At 39.5% G+C, this 24,251-nt stretch overlaps 1 protein-coding gene across 2 annotated transcripts in view; it reads left to right on the top strand.

The window, feature by feature from the left end:
• Positions 1 to 24,251, top strand: part of LOC126174861 (uncharacterized protein C2orf42 homolog) — a 231,343-nt gene that overhangs the window by 81,377 nt on the left and 125,715 nt on the right. For both annotated transcript variants that reach the window (XM_049921260.1, XM_049921261.1), the window contains 2 exons: positions 16,271 to 16,456; positions 16,792 to 16,954. In XM_049921260.1, the coding sequence (XP_049777217.1) occupies positions 16,271 to 16,456; positions 16,792 to 16,954 (349 nt within the window). The remainder of the gene's footprint in view (positions 1 to 16,270; positions 16,457 to 16,791; positions 16,955 to 24,251) is intronic.

Below are 24,251 nucleotides of genomic sequence, written 5' to 3'. Positions count from 1 at the left end.
CAATTAACAGCAGAAAATGCCAACCAACATGGATTTCGAAAACATCAATTGTGTGAAACCCAACTTGCACTTTTCTCACATGACATACTGAAAGCTTTGGATCAAGGCAGTCAGGTAGATGCAGTATTTCTTGATTTCCGAAAAGTGTTTGCCTCAGTACCGTCCCTAAGCTTATTGTCAAAAGTACGATCATGTGGGGTATTGAGTGGAATTTGTGACTGGATGAGGGACTTTTCTGTGGGGAGGACACACTGTGGAGAGTATTCATCAGATTAGAAGTAACTTGTGGGTGTGCCCCAGGGAAGTGAGTTGGGACCCTTGCTATTTGTGTTTGTTAATGACCCTGCAGACAGTATTATAGAAAAATCAGGCTTTTTGCAGATAATGCAGTTATCTATAATGAAGTACTATTTGAAAGAAGCTGCATAAATATTCTATCAGATCTTGATAACATTTCAACATGGTACAGAGATTGGCAACTTGCTCTAAATATTCAGAAGTTTAAAACTTTGCACTTCTCAAAACGAAAAAATACAGTATCCTATGACTATAATGTAAGTGAGTCACTGTTGGAATCTGTCAACTCATACAAGTACCTGGGTGTAACACTTTGTAGCGCTATGAAATGGAATGATCACATAGGCTCAGTCATGGGTAAAGCAGGTGGTAGGCTTTGGTTTATTGATAGAATACTGAAGAAATCCAGTCAGTTTACAAAGGAGATAGCTTACAAATCACTCGTGTAACTGGGTGTAGACTATTGCTCAAGGGTGTGGGACTTGTACCAAATAGGACTAACAGGGGGTATTGAACATGTACAGAGAAGGGCAGCATGAATGGTCACAGGTTTGTTTCATCCATGGGAGGGTATCACAGAGATACGGAATACTCTTGAAGATTGCTGTAAACTATCACAAGAAAGATGTAAACCATCACAAGAAAGTCTATTAACAAAGTTTCAAGAACTGGCTTTAAATGATGACTCTAGGAACGTTACAATCTCCTATGTACTGCTCACATAAGGATCGTGAGGATAAAATTAGATTAGTTACCACACCTACAGAGGCACTCAAAAACAATCATTCTTCCTGTGCTCCATACTTGAATGGAATGGAAAGAGACCTTAACAACTGGTACAATGAGATGTACCCTCTGCCATGCATCTCACAGTGGTTTGCAGAGTATAGATGTAGATGTAGATGTAGATGTACACTGAAGAGCCAAAGAAACTGGTACATTTGCCTAATATCGTGTAGGGCACCTGCAAACATGCGGAAGTGCCACAACAAGATGTGGCATAGACTCTACTAATGTCTGAAGTAGTGCTGGAGGGAATTGACACCATGAATGCTGCAGGGCTGTCTATAAATCCGTAAGAGTAAGAGGGGGTGGAGATCTCTTCTGAACAGCGCGTTGCAAGGTGGCCCAGATATGTTCAATAATGTTCATGTCTGGGGAGTTTGGTGGCCAGCGGAAGTGTTTAAACTCAGAAGAGTATTCCTGGAGCCACTCTGTAACAATTCTGGACGTGTGGGGTGTTGTATTGTCCTGCTGGAATTTCCGAAGTCTGTCGGAATGCATAATCGATGTGAATGGATGCAGGTGATCAGACAGGATGCTTACATACATGTCACCTGTCAGAGTTGTATCTAGATACATCAGGGGTCTCATATCACTCCAACTGCACATGCCCACACCATTACAGAGCCTCCACCAGCTTGAACAGTCCCCTATACACATCCATTGGCTCGATGCAATCTGGAACGAGATTTGTCCTACCAGGCAACATGTTTCCAGGCATCAACAGTCCAATGTCGGTGTGTACAAACGCAGACAAGGCGTAAAGCTTTGTGTTATGCAGTCATCAAGGTTATACGAGTAGGCCTTCAGCTCCAAAAGCCCATATCAGTGACGTTTTGGTGAATGGTTCACACCCTGACTCTTGTTGATGGCTCAGCATTGAAATCTGCAGAAATTTGTGGAAGGGTTGTACCTCTGTCATGTTGAATGATTCTCTTCACACGTCATTGGCTGCTTTCTTGCAGCATCTTTTTCCAGCCACAGCGATGTCGGAGGTTTTTTATGTTTTATTGGATTCCTGATATTCATGGTACACTGGTGAGATGGTCATATGGGAAAATCCCCACTTCATCGCTACCTTGGAGATGCTGTGTCCCATCGTTCGTGTGCTGACTATAACACCATGTTCAAAATTACTTAAATCTTGATAACCTGCCATTGTAGCAGCAGTAACCAATTGAACAACTGCACCAGACACTTGTTGTCTTATATAGGCATTGCCGACGGCAGTGCTGTATTGTGCCTGTTTACATCTCTCTGTATTTGAATACGCATACCTATACCAGTTTCTTTGTCAATTCAGTGTAGACAACTGAATTTGTATTAGATTTACATGGAACAGGTTGGCTGATAACAATGGAAATGGTACTCTATTGTCACGTGGCAGTCATTTAAACAATCGAAATGGCAGTTATTGTCACATGATGGGTTGTTTGTTATTGTTTGCTAGAGAAAAATATTGCATATGTTTTCTCCCCCCACCTCCCTCCACTGCCCTCTTTTTTAAAGATGCGTAAATAGTCCGCACATGAATAATTGGGAGTAGCAGAGTTAGCTGAGTTAGTTACAGCAATAAAGAGGCGGTAGAAAGGGTCATGTAAAGTTGAGACAGTGACAACTGGCCAAGGAAGTAATTGTTGGGCTAGAGTTGCAAACCACTTTATATGGCATTGTTTTAATTAGCGGGAAGAACAACAAAGAATGACAATAAGAATGGAAAATCACAAATGTTATGAGGATGAATAGTGAGTGCCAAAAGACTGCTACCTTTATTCTCACTGACACAATACCAAAGTTTTTGTTGAAGTACACTTCACCAGTTGTTATTTCATTTGTAATTCTTTGTGTACTTTAAGTATATGTGGAACCTTGAGTGCCAACACTCCATGCACGTCACTGTGATGTACAAAAGGCTTGTGAAGTATTGCAGATTTGTGCTATTGAATAAACTAGCAGATATGCACACAGTATAATGGATGATGGTTTGTAATAATGCTTACAACATCCATGGCAACTGAGAAGTCGCACATAGCCTGCTGTTGTGCCAGATGATGTGTACCTCAGGAAACTCAGCCAGTCATGAAAGGTTATAGGTTTGGGGAGCTGAGAGTTGATTACTGCTCCAGTCATGTATGGCTGTAAGCTCTGTGCATGCTACAATGACCACTGTTTCAGATGATGATGGAGCACTGTGTGCCACATGGTGCAGGGTTCTTGGCTTAACAGTCTGGATGGTAAGGCAAGTACAAATCTCTGTTAAAAGCCTCAACTTAAACGTGTGCCTTATGTTGATGGGGCATGTATCGGGCAACCTCTGGGACAATAAAATGGCTTTCTTGGACCTATATGAAGAAATGTTGCACCCTTTACATTGGTAGTGGAAAAGATTGAAAAAAATTCATGTTTCTATGTGGACACACACAAATAGTGGCAGCTCAGATATGAGTACTTGCTAGTGTATTTGAAAGATAGCGCTTGAACAGACCAAAAAGAATGGAGAATACCGACACAACCAGATCATTAAAAAGGGCAAATAGCACACAAACATTTCTGGCAGTGAGCAGAAAAAGACAAATATTGAACCAAAACATCAGGCCAAAAAGGGAAAACTCCAAAGCCATCATGCAAATGGAACAGCCTAGGACAAGTGCGCCAAAGCTGTGAACGTAGAAATTTGCCTGAAGCCATGGAATTGTAAGTTAATCTGAACTAACCAAAAAGTTCCTCAATTTCTCTAATGACCTACACAGACTCACAAAACAAATGAAGAGGAAAAGGAATGGAGAAAATTATGGAAAAACACGTACAAAAATAGTCACCCAGTACAGTGAAGCAATCAAACTGTGACCCAGGACAACTGGGAAATCCAGTATAAACCTGTTAATTTTTTCACCTGGGAAACACCTGGGATTGTTTTAAGATTCTGGGAATTTTCCGTAATTTTGGCTGATAAGAACTGATACTGTAACAAATAATTTGACTTTATCCCACTAATGCAGAATAATAATGCAGCAACAAAACATAAATGAGAGAAGAAACCAAAATAAAACTTTAGTTGTAAAGAAAATGCGCTATTTATAACAAGAAAACGATAGTGCACATACAAGCGTGTGCTGACAGCAAATGTGTCAAAGGCTTTAGGATGAAGACTATGCAATATATCGTAGAAACAAACATCGTTCAGTGAGTGTGACGTCATAACTGTGTATGTTTCTAATAAGTCATGGGAAAATATTGCAAATGATGTTTGGAGGAGCCATACTTACAAAGTAAATTTCCTCGACAGTAAGATGAGTTATGAAACTTGTGAGAATATGTGGTGAATTTTGTAAATCGTGTAGAGTCTGACTCTATCAAAACTTTACAATTTGAGGAGCAGGATTGGCAGCTTAGAAAAATTTCAGGTCCAGAAGACCAGCCATTAATGCCATCATTTAAAATTTTACTGGCACATTTATGTTTGATTTATCTTAAAGAGAACACACGCTAAAAAAGACCAATCTTCAAAGTTAGTTTTTCGTATTTATGGTAGTTTTTTCATAGCTTACAAATTGTGCAATAACGATGGCAAGAAGTTCTTGAGCAATTTCACAGGTAATCGACATTTCTGCAGAAAAGTTGAATTGCTTGACAGAACATGTATTCAGCCAGGTAACCCATGAAATGTTCGGTGCACAGCAGTGAAATTTGCGATCATGCTTGTCAGAAATATTCAGCTGCTGCAGTTTAAGCTGTGCTCATAGGATCCTGCCTAACCATACACTTGGAAAAAAAGAGAAAAAAAATCTTTTGTGGACCAGTATTACATGTGAAAGCTTAGATTTCCTTGATGAAAAATGTTATCTAATAATCATATCTTGTGAAGCAAGAATATGTATTGCGCCATAGTTTTCTGAATTCAAAGTTCACTGCCAGGCTACTCAGAATGCAACAACAGCCTCTGCTTCCGTATCAAAGCATGGACATCGCACTTATGTATTTGTGTTCTGTGTACAGAAACTACCGTGCCGTAATTGGTGAACTTGTATTTATACTTTCATAATATTAAAATCTGCAGTGTACATGTTGCCAGGCATTAAGGGTCTTTTCAAAATGTGTTGTTTTCTGCTGGAAGTGCTGGGAAGTTCTACACTGGTGTGTAAAACCTTTACCATTCAAAGGACTGATACATGTTATAGCTCCGAAGGTACGTATATTATCAATTACATGGAAAAAATGTACTTTCACCCAGAAAAGCTGTATTTTTAACCAGGAAATATAGGAATAATCTTAGTATTTTTTTCGTGTCCGCCGCGTATACGCCCTGTCAGTACTGAGGAACGAAGTCCAAACAGCAATTTGTATGAAAGTAGATTACAGCCTATCAAACATAGGTATAAATGATGATGAAGACACTTGTAACCAAGTCAAATTTATAGCTTACGAAGTAAGCCACAAAAAACTAAAGGACATGGAAAGCAAGCACCCAAGCCTTGGATGACAGATGAAATTCTACAACTGTTTGGTTGCAGAAGATCCTTCAAAAGTAAAGACTTCCTAATGTACAGAGAATTGCAGAAAGTAAGGAAATACGTAATGCAAAATCATCATCTTCCAGAAACGAAGGTTGAGAAAGCTTTTGACTGTGCTCAGCTTGGTGAACTGATGCATATTTTAGGTGGACTGGGACTGGATGGTAGTGACATCTTGGTGATTGGTAATGTGTACTGGAACAAAAATGTTAGCGTGTATGTCAATGGTCAGTTCACAGAATTAGTATTGATTGTGAAAGGAGTCTACCAGAGCTGCACTCTCCCCATTACTGTTTAAAATCATTTCTGAAAAGTTTTTTGAGATACTGTTGACAGAAAATATCAAGAATGGGTTGTTAATGATGTTATCATCAGTATCATCAGGTACGCTGATGACACTGTCATACTTGCAACCAGGCTGGAAGATCTTCAAGCACTACTAAGTACTATTACTGAAGAGAGCAACGCCATGGGATTATGTATAAATGCCAAGAAGACAAAATTGATAGTTGTCAGCAGAAACAGAGGTGAAATGCAGCTCACTCTTAAATTTGGCAGTGATAATATAGAATGTCTTTCATCACATAAATATGTGGGGTGTCAAATCAGCGATAAGCGAGACTTCTCTCAAAAAATTCACTGCATAATTGAACAAGCCAGAGAAGTTCTTCCTGGAAAATGAAGAAAGTTCTGACTAGCTGTGATGTAAGTATTTCATTTCACAGTGGGCTACTTCAGTGCAATGTGTTCAGTATCTTACTGTATGGAGTTGTGTCATGGACACTTACCACAGTATTGTGTATGAAACTGGAGGTATTTGAAATATGGGCATATCAAAGTTAAAAGTGTGGCAGTGCTGTGGCCTATGAGCAAATATTTAGAAATTCTCACTGTCATCAAGAGAAGAAAACTTGAGTACTTTGCCCTTATAATATGCAACAACAAATACCACCTGTCGCAACTAATACAAGACAAGCCAAGAAAGTAAGTACCATTTCATTCCATCACCACTGCAGCACTAGTGTTGCAGTTCCATACTTTCGCACTCATCTTTCTGGTTCATTGTCTTTCCACTGATGACATTACAGCCGTATTCTGTGGTTTTTACATTTGTTAGTGATGGTTCAAAATGTTCAAGACAATCTCTGAACCCACCGAATGTGAAGTACATTCTGTAATATGCCTTTTTTTATTTTTTTAATGCAAAGAATGTTAAGCTAGGTGAAATTCACCATCAGTTTGCAGGTATGTAATGATTGGCAGAATGGTGAGAAAGAGGGTGAGACAGTTGAATGATGGACGAAAAATTGTTCATGAATAAGCATGGAGAGAGTGACCTTTGTTGTCAATGATTGTTTAGTTGAGAAGGTGAAAGAGAAAATTCATGAAAACAGATGGTTCACAATAAGAATGCTTTGTGATGAGTTCCCACAAATTTCAAAAGCTGTTTTGCATGAAATTCTCACAAATTGTTTAAATTTTTGCAAATTGTATTCCCATTGGGTTCTGAAAATGCTTATGGGTGTCCACAAAATGAAGTGACTTGTCAGTGCTTTGAGATTTCTTAGCCGAAACTGCGATGAGCAAGATGTATTTTTAAACAGAATTGTGACAGGTGATGAAACTTGGGTTCATCATGTCACTCCAGAATCAAAACAAGAGATGATGGTGTGGAGGCAGTCAATAAACAAAGGTTCAAAGTAACATTGTCAACACAATAAACTGTGTGCAGTGTGTCCTTAGAGAGGGCATTCTGATTGCTGAATTCCTTCCCAGAGGTGAAACCATCAATGTGGTACGATACTGTTAAACATTGAGGAAACTTGAGCATGAAATTCAAAAAGAAAATGTTCAGTCAAGGCATTGTATTGCTTCATGACAATGCAGATCCCCATTCTGCAGGTGTCACTCAAAACCTTATTCAGCAATTGGCTTAGCAGCAGTTTGATTACCTGCAATACAGCCCCGATCGTGCAGCTTGTGACTATGACTTGTTCTTGAATATAAAGTGTAACTTTGGAGGAGGATACTTTGACAGCAATGAAAGCAGAAAAAATGGTGATCAGCTGTACACGTCTTCACTGGTGGCACCTTTCTGTGAAGAGAGCATAGAAAAGTTGGTTTCTGCTATGACAAATATGTAAACATTTGTGACAACTATGTAGAAAAATAGTTCAAGATATGCTATTTCTTGTAAAAATAAATTTTGGTTTGCAAAAATGTTTCTATGAGTTCTTTTTATAAAATTGTACTTACTTTCTGGAGATACCTGGTGCTTACAGGAAAGATAGATGGCAGACATGGTTCTCATAATAAAAATCTTAACCAGTTTCTTTAGTGTTGATTTGTTGTTTGTGGCACATTTTGAAGCACAAAAAGTTTCATTTAATTCTTTTCAGTACTTCTTCCATCATTGCCATTGCACCATCAATACAAAAGTCAATATATTTATTCCATTCCTGCTCATTTCATCAAAAAATGCATTTACTTTTTTAAAAATCTCCTCGCCAGTAACATGCACTGCTAAAAGCTGACAAAATAGTAAATCTTTGTGCATATTCAGCATAACAATACTTTCCATATTGCAGGAGCTGTGGGAAGCTTGTAGCATAATCCACCTGAAATGCAAATTTTGAACTTCAATTAATCATTGCAATAAATTCCTCAGATTGGTCATTGCCAATTTCCAAAATTCGTATCATTTGACAGTGGAGCTTTTTTAAATTTGCTATTAAGTAAGATGCCCATAGGGACTTTTTATTGACCAATGCACAGGATTTAATAGACATTTTTTGAATTTTCTATAATTCCAGCAGCTATTCAAAAATACATATTTGAATAGAAAATGCCCTGGTGTGCAAAACATCCGGACAAAAGTAACTTTTGTATGATGTTTTACTCCGAAGTAACATAGGTCAATAAAACTCGGTCTGTATGTAGAAATAACTGTTACAGTATAGTGCAGAAGAAAACGGAAAGATAAACAACGAGAAGAATAGAAATGACTCTTCCTTTCAAAGACAATAATTACACTGAAGTTAGCGCAATTTATGATGGTCCCCTGGACATTAAAAAATGCTGCACACAGTTCTTAGTAGGGCATGTCATCATGGTGAATAATATGTTCTCTGCAGGGTGCTGCCAAGCTGGCCACAAGATTGGTAAGGGGATCTTGAAGTAGGGCATTCCAGTCCTTTGTCAGCACAGTTGAAAACTGCTGGGTTGTTGTGGGTGCATTTATATGTGCTGCAGTATGTTCCCCCTTTGAATCCCATATGTGCTCGCTGGGATTTAGGTCGGGAATTGGCTGGCCAGTCAGTTCCCAAAATGTCCTCTCATTCCAAGAGCTACTCCACATGCACTGTTAGATGCGCTCACACATTGTCCTTTGTAAAAGTTGCTCTTTGCCCTTCATAAAAATAAAGTCGCATGTGAATGCACCCCCGAAAAGAGGCATTTGGAGAAGGAGTGCAATGTCACAATAACGATGACTGAGGACTGTACTGTGCCCAAAGATTTGGAGGTCGGTATGCCCATGCAGTATTATGCCTCCCCACATCATAAGCCCAGATGCACCCCTAGGTGACGTGTGTTTCCTCCTCTCACCACATAAGGGTAAGTCCAGAAACACTACACAGACTGAATCTGCTGTCACCGGAAAAGAGCACCCCAAGTCTTCATTGGTCCAGTCCCTATGCTCTTGGTATCATGGTACCATCGCAAACGGGGTTGCCAATGGGCGTGTGTCAACACAACAGAACATACTGGTCATCGGGCAAAGAGACAACCCCCCCCCCCCCCCCATGAAGTCACCATGCCACTGTACAGTGTGAGATGTCATACCTTGCCGTCCTGTTAAATGTGGTTGTAATTGACACTCTGTTTGACTTGGGCCCCTTTTCACCTGTTGCACAATATAGCAGTTATCTGCTGCTTTAGTTGACTGGTCGACCACCTCCTCTCCTTTAGGCAGCAGTACTTGTGTTTCAGAATGCTCTCCATGCACTTGAAACAATGCTGTGAGCAATACCAAACTTCTGGTCCACACTTGTCAAACTTAATCCTTCTTCCAATTTCCTGATGATTGTTCTCCATAGGAAACCATCCAAGTTTTGTCTCTGAGCCATGTTGTAATGAAGACCACTACCGCTGTGCACAATAATTGCTCACTAGTTGACACCCCACTGTCTTTTTTCTTTCCTGCTACTGTTGTATGTTGTGAGGCCAGCCCCATTTGATGCTATAATTACACTGATCTCATGCCATCTGACTTCCAGTGTTTTCTGCATCACTGGTAGACCGTGGCAACATGCTCCCACATTTTGATTCATTTCTACCAAGTAGTTGATGTTTTATGTTACTTTGTCTAGATCATCCTCAAATTTTGCAGAGCATTATGTGTTTTGTAAATAGGTATCTTTTGAAACTTCTGGCAGATTAAAACTATGTGCTGGAGCGAGACTTGAACTTGGGTTCGAGTCTCAGTTCGGCACACAGTTTTAATCTGCCAGGAAGTTTCATATCAGCGCACATTCCACTGCAGAGTGAAATTTCATTCTGGAATGGTATCTTTTTAATTTACAGGTTTTGGTTTTCATTCACAAAGCAGGTCTGTCTTCAGCATTTGCAGAAATACAAGTAAATCAAAATAAATATTTATTTGTATTTTCATTTTTCTTTGTGTGTGAAGGCACAGTTGTTTGCAGTTTTATGTATCTGAACATACAGGGTGTTTCAAAAATGACCGGTATATTTGAAACGGCAATAAAAACTAAACGAGCAGCGATAGAAATACACCGTTTGTTGCAATATGCTTGGGACAACAGTACATTTTCAGGCAGACAAACTTTCGAAATTACAGTAGTTACAATTTTCAACAACAGATGGCGCTGCGGTCTGGGAAACTTTATAGTACGATATTTTCCACATATACACCATGCGTAGCAATAATATGGCGTAGTCTCTGAATGAAATTACCCGAAACCTTTGACAACGTGTCTGGCGGAATGGCTTCACATGCAGATGAGATGTACTGCTTCAGCTGTTCAATTGTTTCTGGATTCTGGCAGTACACCTGGTCTTTCAAGTGTCCCCACAGAAAGAAGTCACAGGGGTTCATGTCTGGCGAATAGGGAGGCCAATCCACGCCGCCTCCTGTATGTTTCGGATAGCCCAAAGGAATCACACGATCATCGAAATATTCATTCAGGAAATTAAAGACGTCGGCCGTGCGATGTGGCCGGGCACCATCTTGCATAAACCACGAGGTGTTCGCAGTGTCGTCTAAGGCAGTTTTTACCACCACAAATTCACGAAGAATGTCCAGATAGCGTGATGCAGTAATCGTTTTGGATCTGAAAAATGGGCCAATGATTCCTTTGGAAGAAATGGCGGCCCAGACCAGTACTTTTTGAGGATGCAGGGACAATGGGACTGCAACATGGGGCTTTTCGCTTCCCCATATGCGCCAGTTCTGTTTATTGACGAAGCCGTCCAGGTAAAAATAAGCTTTGTCAGTAAACCAAATGCTGCCCACATGCATATCGCCGTCATCAATCCTGTGCACTATATCGTTAGCGAATGTCTCTCGTGCAGCAATGGTAGCGGCACCTGAGGGGTTGCCGCGTTTGAATTTTGTATGGGTAGAGGTGTAAACTCTGGCGCATGAGACGATACGTGGACGTTGGCGTCATTTGGACCGCAGCTGCAACATGGCGAACGGAAACCCAAGGCCGCTGTTGGATCACCTGCTGCACTAGCTGCGCGTTGCCCTCTGTGGTTGCCGTACGCGGTTGCCCTACCTTTCCAGCACGTTCATCCGTCACGTTCCCAGTCCGTTGAAATTTTTCAAACAGATCCTTTATTGTATCGCTTTTCGGTCCTTTGGTTACATTAAACCTCCGTTGAAAACCTCGTCTTGTTGCAACAACACTGTGTTCTAGGCGGTGGAATTCCAACACCAGAAAAATCCTCTGTTCTAAGGAATAAACCATGTTGTCTACAGCACACTTGCACGTTGTGAACAGCACACGCTTACAGCAGAAAGACGACATACAGAATGGCGCACCCACAGACTGCGTTGTCTTCTATATCTTTCACATCACTTGCAGCGCCATCTGTTGTTGAAAATTGTAACTACTGTAATTTCGAAAGTTTATCTGCCTGAAAATGTACTGTTGTCCCAAGCATATTGCAACAAACAGTGTATTTCTATCGCTGCTTGTTTAGTTTTTATTGCCGTTTCAAATATACTGGTCATTTTTGAAACACCCTGTACCTGTTATATGATCTATAGCTTCAGTATGATCTGTTCTCTCAGTCATTGAAATATTTAACCATTTATCCATTTCTAAGATATTTTTGATTACTTTTTAACTCTGAATCAATAACACCCAGTAATTAGACCAGTTCCCTTTCTTATTTCTGGATTCACACACAAAAGGATGGTAGCAACACTAGACTACATTATATAGAATTCTATAATAGGGCTGTTCAAAAACTAAGGTGACTTTTAAAATTGTGCGGGCAACGTACATTCGATTATCAATCTTTTTTTTTTTTATATATATATGTTGGTACACAGGTCCCAAACATATCTTCACAGTTTCAAGTGTACAGCATACAAAAACAAAAAGAAAACTGTATCTGTCAATCCGAAACATTTCCAATGTTGATGCTATAGCACATTATAAGAAATACTGCAAAATATTAAAGACTGTAATACGGATGTCAAAGCAAATATATTACAAGGAAAAGATAGTCATATCAGATAACAAAATAAAGACAATATGGGATATAGTGAAGGAGGAGACCAGTAGAACCAGACATGAAGAGGAACAAATAGCATTAAAAGTAAATGATACATTGGTGACAGATGTGTATAGTGTTGCAGAACTTTTTAACAAACATTTTATAACTGTTACTGAAAAGATGGGGTTGTCAGGTTCGGTAGCTGCTGCTATGGATTACCTTAGACCAGACATTTCAAGTAACTTCCATAATATGAATTTGACCCTCACTACCCCAACAGAAATAATGTCCATCATAAAATCTTTAAAATCAAAAACATCTAGTGGGTATGATGAAATATCAACAAAGTTAATTAAAGAATGTGATTCTGAGCTAAGTAACATATTAAGCTATCTGTGTAACCAGTCGTTTATCAGTGGAATATTTCCTGAATGGCTGAAATATGCTGAAGTTAAGCCACTGTTTAAGAAGGGAGATAAAGAAATAGCATCAAATTTCCGTCCAATTTCACTGTTGCCAGCATTCTCAAAAATTTTTGAAAAAGTAATGTACAGTCGTCTTCATAACCATCTTATCTCAAATAACATACTGTCAAAGTCACAGTTTGGATTTCTAAAAGGTTCTGATATTGAGAAGGCTATCTACACTTACAGTGAAAATGTGCTTAATTCATTAGACAAAAAATTGCAGGCAACTGGTATATTTTGTGATCTGTCAAAGGCATTTGACTGTGTAAATCACAATATCCTTTTAAGTAAACTAGAATATTATAGCGTAACAGGAAATGCTGCAAAATGGTTCAAATCTTATATCTCTGGCAGGAAACAAAGGGTGTTATTAGGAAAGAGACATGTATCAAGCTATCAGGCATCATCCAACTGGGAACTAATTACATGTGGGGTCCCACAAGGTTCCATTTTGGGGCCCTTACTTTTTCTTGTGTATATCAACGACCTTTCATCAGTAACATTACCAGATGCCAAGTTTGTTTTGTTTGCCGATGATACAAACATTGCAATAAATAGCAAATCAAGTGTAGTCTTAGAAAGATCAGCCAATAAAATATTTGTGGATATTAATCACTGGTTCCTAGCCAATTCTTTGTCACTAAACTTTGAAAAAACACACTACATGCAGTTCAGAACTTGTAAGGGGTGTCCCAAGAGTATATGTCTAACATACGATGACAAGAAGATAGAAGAAGTGGACAGTGTTAAATTCTTGGGATTACAGCTTGATAATAAATTCAACTGGGAGGAGCACACCACAGAACTGCTGAAGCGTCTTAACAAATCTCTGTTTGCAATGCGAATTTTGTCAGACATAGGGGATACAAAAATGAAAAAGCTGGCATACTATGCTTACTTTCATTCCATAATGTCATATGGGATTATTTTTTGGGGTAATTCATCAAGCCAAGCTAAAGTTTTCCGGGCACAAAAACGTGCAGTAAGAATTATATGTGGTGTGAACTCAAGAACATCCTGCAGAAGCCTGTTTAGGGAACTAGGGATACTAACTACAGCTTCCCAATATATTTATTCCTTAATGAAATTTGTCATTAAAAATATATCACTTTTTCAAACCAACAGCTCAATTCATGGAATCAATACTAGAAATAAGAATAATCTTCACAAGGATTTAAAGTCACTTAGTCTTGTACAAAAGGTGTGCATTATTCAGGAACACACATTTTCAATAACTTGCCAGCAGCCATAAAAAGCTTAACAACCAATGAAATTGAGTTTAAGAGAAGCCTAAAGGATTTATTGGTGGCCAACTCCTTCTACTCCATTGATGAATTTCTTAGTAAAACCAACTGATTTGTATATAAGTACAACATAACTTCTGCACAATTTCAGTGCAGTAATGTGTTCACTGAAAATTTGTGTGTGTGTGTGTGTGTGTGTGTGTGTGTGTGTGTGTTTGTGTAAGTATAATCTAACTTCTGCACCATGTCAGTGTAGTAATGTGTTTATTGTAAATAAGTATTACAGTAGTTGTATTACATGTTTATTACCTTATAAATAAATAAAAAACTTTTTTATTTTAAATTCAGTGCATTAGTATTTGTAAAATGACTCTTAGTGTTCATTAAAAAATGACGATCATTCCACTTGGGACCTGTGGAATGGTACATTAGCTTATTTGTAAATATTTGTCATGTATTGTTGTTTTTCTGACATGTTCCACATCCTGGAGGATCTCCTCACTACGGATCAATTGGAATGAAAGCATACTTTGTTTGTTTTTGACAGATAGAAAGGTTAGACATGTTTTAGTGTGCTCAGCGATTTTCAATTATTATAAAAAATGGAGCAAAGAATTGGCATCAAATTTTGTTTTTGAAAAATGGGATCAAGTGCTCTAAAACACTTGAAATGTTGGCAGTGGCATACAGTGAGTTTGCTGTAAATAAAAAAAAAAATGTTTACAAGTGGTACAAGCTCTTCCAAGATGGCCAAGAAGATGCCAGTGATGAACCTCACTCTGGACGCCCCAGCACATCAACAACAGATGATAACGTTGAAGAAAGTTGTTTTATAAAATCATCAAATTACCGTGAGAGAAGTTACTGAGGATGTTGGGATACCGCTCGTATCGTGTCATGCAATTTTTTCGGATGTTTTAGACATGAGACGTTTGTCAGTAAAGTTTGTGCCAAAACTTCTCAATTTTGATCAGAAGAACCGTCGCATGAGCATCGCTCAGGAGCTCTTAAATGATGTCATTGATTATCCTGATTTGCTCAAAAGGGTCATAACTGGTGACGAAACATGGTTTTACATTTATGCCATCGAAACAAAAGCCCAGTCATCTCAATGGAAGCATCCCAGAGAGCCAAGACTGTATAAAGCACGCCAAGTTCGATCAAATGTCAAAGTTTTGCTCAGTGTTTTTTTAGTTACTGTGGCGTAGTGTGTCATGAATGTTTGCCTCAAGGTCGTATGGTCAATAAGGAGTATTACCTTGATATTATGCGCCCTCAGCGAGTAGCAGTATGCGGAAAATGTCTGGAATTGTGGAAAAACAATTCATGCTTTTGCATCACAACAATGCACATGCTCATTCATCGATGCTTGTGAGAGATTTTTTGGCCAAAAACAACATGGTAATCTTGCCTCTGCCACCATATTCACTGGATTTGACCCCCTGCAACTTTTTCCTGTTCCCAAAACTGAAGAGACCTATGAAAGGCTGAAGATTTTCAATGATTGAGGAAATAAAAACTGCATTGCTGGAAGTACTCAAGGCTGTACCAAAAAGTGCTTATGAGAAGTGCTTCGAGGATTGGAAGAACCATTGGCACAAGTGTATTGTATCTGAGGTGGATTACTTTGAAGGGGACAACATGAAATTGATGAATAAATAAATACTTGTATTTTTTTCAGAAAAATGTAAAGTCACCTTTCTTTTGAACACACCTCGTATATTGTACACTAAACTTTTAAGAGGATAAACACTTTTACTGAAACTGAGCAACTTGCTAGATCACTGAACATAACAGGTCACAAGCTGTTACAAACTTTTTGCTCACAGCTGTCACAAAATTCAACACAGCTAGTCTGTGAGAGCAGTGTTTTGAAAGTGACGGGAGTTCTCCTTGCTTCGGAAGTTAAACATTAGCCAAAGTAGGAGCAATGCAGTACCCAGACATCACAGAATACAAACTTAAATGTTTACCATTACTGACGACTGTGACAGTTCACAATAAAATATGAAAAATTGTAACCAGTTGGTGTAACCAACAAGTGTTTGTAATTATTTATCTTATTAATGCATAGCAAACAATGCTAAAACTGTTGTCAAATATTAAAAATAACAAAAAAAAAAGAGTTCCAGATTATCATCAATACATTTTAGCTCATTTAATATATTCAGATCAAGTGAAAACTGAATAAATTTGTTTTCCTTCTTTTCCCCTTCAGGCAGTTTGGTTTCTTGCAAATGAGTCAGCAGGCCCTCTTGTTCAAAGAGTGTCAAAAAATATAATGGCTGTGAAGTGTAAAGCAAGTCCAAAACATCCATTGGGATATCTGCATTTTTCATTTTTCATGTCGAGGCTGAAAGATAGAGTGGAAAATAAATATTTCTGCAGCTGTACAGCATTTAAGGTAACATATATGTAACTGACAGTTTTAATGGATTGTGTGGGAACAATTATCTTTATACTCTTAAATTGTTAGTAGAGTTGTATTGTGTGTCCTGTGCCTTTTATTTTTATGTAGTTAAGAACTCATATCTAGAAACAGGCAAGAATCATCTCTCTTCTCGTAGTCTTTATTTTGTTTTGTAGATACATGCTGTGGTACACAAGTGATAAGAAAATTGCACTTTTTAACTGTCACATATCAGTTGTATCTGCCGTTTCATAATATAGTGTTCTTTGTTAACAGTGGCATAATTCTGCTGAAAGTTTTTGCTTTTAATAGTTTTTCTTTTTTTTTAGGGTCAAGTAAAACATGCAAGCAATAAAGATGACCCAACATTCAAGAGATGTGTGCACTTTTATGCATGTATATGTGCATTTGCAAGTGACCCAAAACTTTCAGATGAATTTTCGTACTATATAAATTTAGACAAGCCATTGGTGATACCTACATCTCTGACAAGTATGCATAAAATTATTAAATATTATTTGAATGTTTTCATTTCTTATTAATAATTTGTCAAATTGAAGACTAAATATTTGTTGTTGTATGTATTGACATACAGTAGAAAGTATGCTCATCCACCTGTGCAAACAGTGTGAGTATTCTGAAACTTTATTCATTTCAGTAGTTGTAATGTTGCTCTGGTCTTTCTTTTCACTCTGACATCATATGATGATGTCCTGGTGTTTAGGCTGATACAAGTTAGGTTTACTATGTGTTTAACTTCCAACTCAGTTTGAATCAGATAAGACAAAAATACATATTCATCTGACAATAACAGACAGACATATGAGCAAAAGGTGGAAAATAATGATTTCTTGTGGAACTGAGTTTCCTTCTCCAGCAAAAGGGGAAGAAATGGCTGGAATCGGTATTATTTGGGAACTGAGCAAGAATACCACTCATGTGCGCAGGCAAAGAGATAAACAGCAGAATGGAAGAAGGAAATTGGTGATTAAATGCCAATAGCTACCAATATAAGAAAAGCCGAGAAGTTAATAGTGGCAGGAAGGGAATTCAACAACTTGGAGGTAAGGGACTGTAATCGTAAAGTGACAGAGGAGGAGGTTGGGAAATAGAAGAGAGTTACTAGAGAAGTGAAGGTGTGAGGGTGGATATTCATTATGCAAAGAAAAAAAATTTTGTGGTTGTTGTTTTACTCATCAACTCTAAGTATCATTTGATTTCAGTATTTCGGTCCTCGAACTTGCCATTTATTGGTTTCATTGCAGCATAACTGCTGCGTCCTAAATCATCAGCAATCCATTCTTCTCACACACATTTCTGCCAACCCTAGTGATTCTTTTAATACATCGTTTTTCAGCTACAGTTTTCAACAGAGACTCAAATTGTAATATGTACCTAACCATTCTATCTCATTGGTTTATTATGTTATTTATTAAACATCTCTCTTTTTTAATGATATCTTTATTTATTAATCAGTCAGTCAGTATGATCATCAGCAGTCTCCTGCACAATACGTTTCAAAGAATTGTAATTGTTTAATTTCTGTTTTCCCATTTCTCATTGTTTTACAGTTATAGTGTTATGCTCCAAGCATAGATTTATGTGAATCTTCTGCTGATCTTTGGTATACAATTTTTATTTGTTTGCAACATTTTTCCTTCTGTGGCAAGCCCTTCTGCATTGTGCAATCCTTGCTGCTGTGCCTTCCTTACATTTTTGTCCATTATCTGTTCCATTTCAGAGAAGTCAAATTTCATCCACCGCTTATAGAATAAGGAAAAGACTGTACGAATAACACATACAGCTATGACATTTAAGTAAAGATATGACGTGTTAAGGGCTTTTTTATGCTGGGTGTTAATGAAAAGGTGTAAGCAGATAAGTATATCACGTGCAGATTCTGAAGGAGCAACGTCAATAAATGTTTATTACAAGCCAAAAGAAGGAACGAGCAGATAGCAAAGAACTCTGAACTGAAACTGTAATAATTACATCAAATAAAATGACATGTTACTAAGATATAAGTAACTGGCCTAGTATAGCTGTTCTGGATTTATTTGGAGACAGACCAAAGGATTATGTATTCTGATGAGCTGAAACATTAAACCACTTGCGTAATAGCATGTTGCTCCATCTTTGGAATGCAGTACTGCTGCGATTCTGCTTGACATAGGTTTGTGTGGTATGTGGCACAAGATATCTACTCACAAGTTGTGACACCCCCTCTAGCCCTAAAAACATTCTATAATTGAAGATTTATCTGTTACAGCTTTCCTTTAATTGAATGGAAAGGCATTTGAAATGATCGAGAAAGCGAGAAAGTGGCACTCATGTTGCAGATCCCTAGCAGTCTTGAAATTATGAAAAATGTTAGCTCAGAAAAAGAGAGATGCAAGAAACTGTGACATCTTGATAACAAAGTAGAGATCTGAATCCTTGCTGCAACCTTATGTATAAATACCCTATTTGTATTGTCGCTGCACAGAAGTTACTAAAAAATATTAATATGTTGCTTGTAAATCTATTTTGATTGCTAGGAGAAATTTTGTGAAAACAATTTTTTACTTGAAACTAGTTTAATAATAATAATAATAATAATAATAATAATAATAATAATAATAATAAAATCATTACTTGCAATCTACTTCACTTTGCACTAAATATTGCAAGAGATAATCAATAGTTTGAACATCCAATGGAGTGTAAGCTACTTTTACAATGCTGATATTTTCATTACTAATTATGCAGCACACTAACAAAACACGTTACTTTTTGCTGCAGTGATTCAGTGAAAACATATGACTGTAAATACAGTTTACTCAAAAATCTTATTCCACATTTTAAATACTAAAGATATTTACTTTCTTATTCCTTCCACAGCAATTCAGATTTATGTAGATAATTAATCATTCAAAGTTTTGCACAGCATTATTTTTACGCAAGGCATTCTCGATTACATGAAACTGAATTTCCAAATAGTTGAAATAAAATTTCATAGCAGCTACCTTAACGCAAACATTTACTGCTAAACAAAAGCTAATTCATAAAGGGATGTGAAGCAAATATACAGTTATTATAACCATATAAACTGACATATAACAAAAGCCTCATTGGCAGCCAAATTGTGTATTGTTTTCATATCTCACACTGGCAATAGTCCATAATTAAATGTCTATCTTTCCTTTTACAGTACTGCTGAATACATCTTTTTATGTCTTCCTTCTCCTCAACTGTGAGCCAAAACTTTCGATTGGTAATATTTCTAATATTGCCTGTCTTGACTAACGAGTAGTGATTAGTGTATTCCAAAACATGCGGAAGCTCTCTAGTTTGTCCACCACGAAATACCTGAATGACCTGACTTCGAAGAATTCTTCTAAGGTACTTTTGCATTCAGTGAGTGACTATTTCAGTCACACTCTCATTAATCACATTAGTGTGCACAACTGTGTCTTCCAAAGTACATTGCTAGCAATGAATCGGCATTGTTTGTGTATGCATTATTGACAAGGATCATATTAAGATTATTTGATGGGGGGGAATTTGGGGGGGGGGGGGGGGGGAAGTAGCAGAAAAGGAGAGAGAAAAATAATACAAAGATAATAAAAAGACTGGGTGTGGTGGTGGAATGAACTGTATAGTGCTGAATGGGAACAGGGAAGGAGCTGGATGGATGAGGACAGTGACTAACAAAGGTTGAGTCCAGGAGGGTTACGGGAACATAAGATGAATTACAAGGAAAGCTCCCACCTGCACAATTCAAAAAAGCTTGTGTTGGTGGGAAGGATCCATATGGCACAGGCTGTAAAGTAGTCATTGAAATCAAGGATATCATGTTTGGGAGCGTGTTCAGCAACAGGGTGGTCCACTTGTTTCTTGGCCAAAGTTTGTTGGTGGCCATTCATGCGGACAGACAGCTTGTTGGTTGTCATGCATACATGGAATGCAGCACAGTGGTTGCAGCTTAGCTTGTAGACCAAATGACTGGTTTCACAGGCAGCCCTGTCTTTGATGGGATAGGTGATGTTAGTGACCGGACTGGAGTAGGTGATGGTAGGAGGATGTATGGGACAGGTCTTGCATGTAGGTCTATTACAGGGGTATGAGCAATGGGAACAGGGGTTGTGTAAGGATGGACGAGTATATTGTGTAGGTTCGATGGACAGTGGAATAACACTATGGGAGGGGTGGGAAGTATAGTGGGCCGGACATTTATCATTTCAGAGCACAAGGAGAGGCAATCAAAACCCTGGTGGAGAGTGAAGTTCAGCTGCTCCAGTCCTGGGTGGTACTGAGTTACGAGGGGAATGCTCCTCTGTGGCCTGGCGGTGGGACTTGGGAGGTGGTGGGAGACTGGAAAGATAAGGCACTGGAAATTTATTTTTGTACAAGGTTGGGAGGACAATTAGAGTCAGTGCAGGCTTCAGTGAGACCCTCAGTATATTCCCAGAGGGACTTCTTGACACTGCAGATGCGACAACCATGATTGGCTAGGCTGTATGGAACAGGTGGCAGCTGTTGAAGTGGAGGTATTGCTGGTGGTTAATAGGTTTGATATGGACGGAGGTACTGATGTAGCCATCTTTGAGGTGCTCGTCAACATCTAGGAAGGTGGCTTGTTGGGTTGAGTAGGACCAGGTGAATCAAATGGGGGAGAAGTTGTTAAGGCTCTGGAGGAATGTGGATAGGGTGTCCTCATCTTTGATTCAGATAGCAAAGATGTCATCAGTGAATCTGAACCAGGTGAGTGGTTTAAGATTCTGGGTTTTTAGGAAGGATTCCTATAGATAGCCCATGAGTAGTTTGGCATAGGATGGTGCCATACAGGTGCCTATAGCCTAACACGGATTTGTTTGTAGGTAATGTCTTCAAAGGAGAAGTAATTGTGGGTGAGGATATAGGTGGTCATGGCGACTAGACAGGAGGTTGTTGGTTTGGAATCTGTTGGATGTTGAGAAAGGTAGTGTTTAACAGCGGTAAGGCCATGGGTATTAGGAATGTTAGTGTACAGGGAGGTGGCATCAATAGTGATGAGCAGAGCACGTGTGGTAAAGGGCAGGAATTGTGGAGAGTCTGTAGAGAAAATGGTTGGCACCTTTTATATAAGAGAGTAGGTTCCGGGCAATGAAGGTGTTGGTATACAAGTGCAGAGATTCTCTCGGGGGGAGGGGGGGGGCACAGTAACTGGCCACAATGGGGTGTCCTGGGTGGGTGGGTTTATGTACTTTAGGAAGCATGTAGAAGGTAGGAGTGTTGAGAGTGGTCGGAGTGAGTAGAGAGATGGACTCCAGGGAGAGGTTCTGGGATGTGCCCAAGGATTTGAGTAGTGACTGGAGATCTGGAGATCCTGCTGGATTGCTGGAATGGGTCATCATAGCAAGGTTTGTAGGTGGAAGTATCTGACAGCTGGCAGAGTCATTCTCCCCAGGTAATCCTTGTGGTACAAAACAATGGTGGTGGAGTCTATGTCTGCAGGTAGGGTTATGAGGTCGAGATCAGTTTTTAGATGGTGGATTGAAGTTCTTTCTGTGGATGTTAGGCTAGTTTGCATGTTGAGGGATTTGGGGAATGATGGTGAGGCAAGGTTGGAGGTTAAGAAATTCTGGAGAGTTAACAGGGGCTGATTTGGGGGCAGTGAGGGGAATGACAGTTGGATGGAGGAGTGAACTGAGTTAGGCAATGTTCAATATTGGTCTTAGATTGAGTCTGGTTGGTAGGGTTGGTGGCAAAAAAGTGTTTCCACTGTAGGGGCCGGGAGAAGGAGAGAAGGTCTTTAACAAGTCCTGCATGGTTGAATTTGGGAGTGGGGCAAAAGGTGAGGCCTTTGGAAAGGACCAATATTTCTGTGGGGCTAAGTCTTCTGGAGGAAAGGTTCATGACTGTGTTGGGAGTCTGTTTAGGTTCTGGATTCTCTGTGGTGCTGGGAGGGAGTTTTGGAGGGTGGGGTAATTGTAGTAGGTCTGTGAAACAGGGTTTGTCAGCTATGAGGGGACATGGGGGAGGCTTGGAGGTTGTTGTAAAGGTGGTGGACGGTGGTACTCTAAGGAGTAGGAAGTGAGCAGGATGGAGAGCTTTTTTTGGAGGTGTTGTGCATGTTGCTCAAGTTCCTGCAGGGCAAGAGTTTCAATGTGTGTTATGGGTTCCAGGAATATGGTATTGCATAGCAGGAGAATTTTGCAGATGGAGAGAAGGTACAGCAAGGAGGTTTGGGCTAGGTTGATATGGTTTTGCAGGGCTATGTTGGCGAGGGCTAAGGATTGGCGGAATCTGAACAGGTGGAGGCCATTGTGGAAGGAGGGGTGGCAGCCAGAGATGGGTAATTTGATGGTAAGGTTATTAGGGGTGATTCCATGAGCCAAGCAACAATGCAGGAGTAGCATGTGGGACTGGGATCTGCTAGGAATAAGGAAAGTTTTCTGCACTGATGCAGATGGAAGGAGCAAGGATCAATGGTGGTGGAAAAATGCGAAAAATTGCGTAAATACTGTAGAATTACGCCCGAAAAATTTCACAATAATACACCCAAATACCTGTGAAAATTCACAAAAAGGATGCAAAAGTGGGAAACAAGATGAAATCTGAGGGAGTCGATGATAGTGAAATGCGAAAACTCACTAAAATTGGCGAGAAGTCACAAGGATAAGAAAAATAGTATATATTACTGTTGGTAGCAGGTCTGAGGGTGGATAAGTGTGAAGAAGGGGGACAGCAGATGTGTCTGGATGAGGTGGAATTAGTGGGTGCAAACTGGGATAAAATGGAGAAAGTATGTGTGTGGGGGTGGGGGAGCATTCGTAGGATGAGATACGAGATCATGTGGAGCTAGAAAGGTGCGGGAGTTAACATGCAAAAATACGGGGTATGATGCAGGGAGAGTGATCAATATGAAAGTATAAGATAATTATATCAGAGTGAGTAATATGGGACAAAAGCTGCTTGTTTTTATTCTTGTGGCTTCTCTCCAATTTTTGTTTAGGGAAGGGGGCCTGAGTTGCTGGAATTTCCGCTAAATGCTTTCGTGGTATTTAATCATGATTAACAGGTCAGGTATCGGCACTGTTTGTGGAATTGCTGGCTGACGACTGTTTTGGATCACCACTTGTCCCGCATGCAGGAGAGTGGATGCTAGCTGTGGTTCAGAGGAGGACAACAGCTCGTTCTCCAAGGGCACACCAGTCCAAGAATGCTCAGCCTCCATTGACTGCTTGGTGAGGGCTTCTGTGATGTTGATGAGAGCTGGAAGTGGTATAGGGCATGGGAGTGGTTCCACCCCCACCAGCTCCCATTGTTCATCATTGTTGACCCCTTGTTGGTGAGGTTGTAGTAGTGACAGGCAGGCTGTTGGGCGTGCTAGTTACAGACACGGTTGTGCGAATCATGTCCAGTTGATTGTTAACGGGGATGGGGCATTACATTTCACTGTAGCTGGAGCTGATTGCACTGGATGACCTTGTGATCCTGGTCAGCTTCAACCTCAAACATTTGCCACTCCCTATTAGCCGGTACATGGGAGTGTGTGTGGTAATAAGACTAGGTGCAAGGGCAGTGGGCCAGCTGAGTTGGGAACATGTGTCCAAAAAGGGTGCATCATTAGCACCCGTGTAAAATTTCAGACAGATTACGTCCATTTAAGGGGCAGACAGGTAGGTTGCGAGGAAGCTGGTGAGTATGACCCTGGAGTCAGCTGTCATCATTATATTGCACATCTGCATTCTGAAGGTCAATTTCCGGACTGGGTACTGAAATGGAAAGAGGTGATGGTCAGATCCTCAATACAGTTGTGTTCACA

The sequence above is a fragment of the Schistocerca cancellata genome, chromosome 3, assembly GCF_023864275.1.
Source record: "Schistocerca cancellata isolate TAMUIC-IGC-003103 chromosome 3, iqSchCanc2.1, whole genome shotgun sequence".
In the NCBI taxonomy this organism is placed as follows: domain Eukaryota; kingdom Metazoa; phylum Arthropoda; class Insecta; order Orthoptera; family Acrididae; genus Schistocerca; species Schistocerca cancellata.
This window is presented reverse-complemented; position numbering and strand designations above follow the sequence as displayed.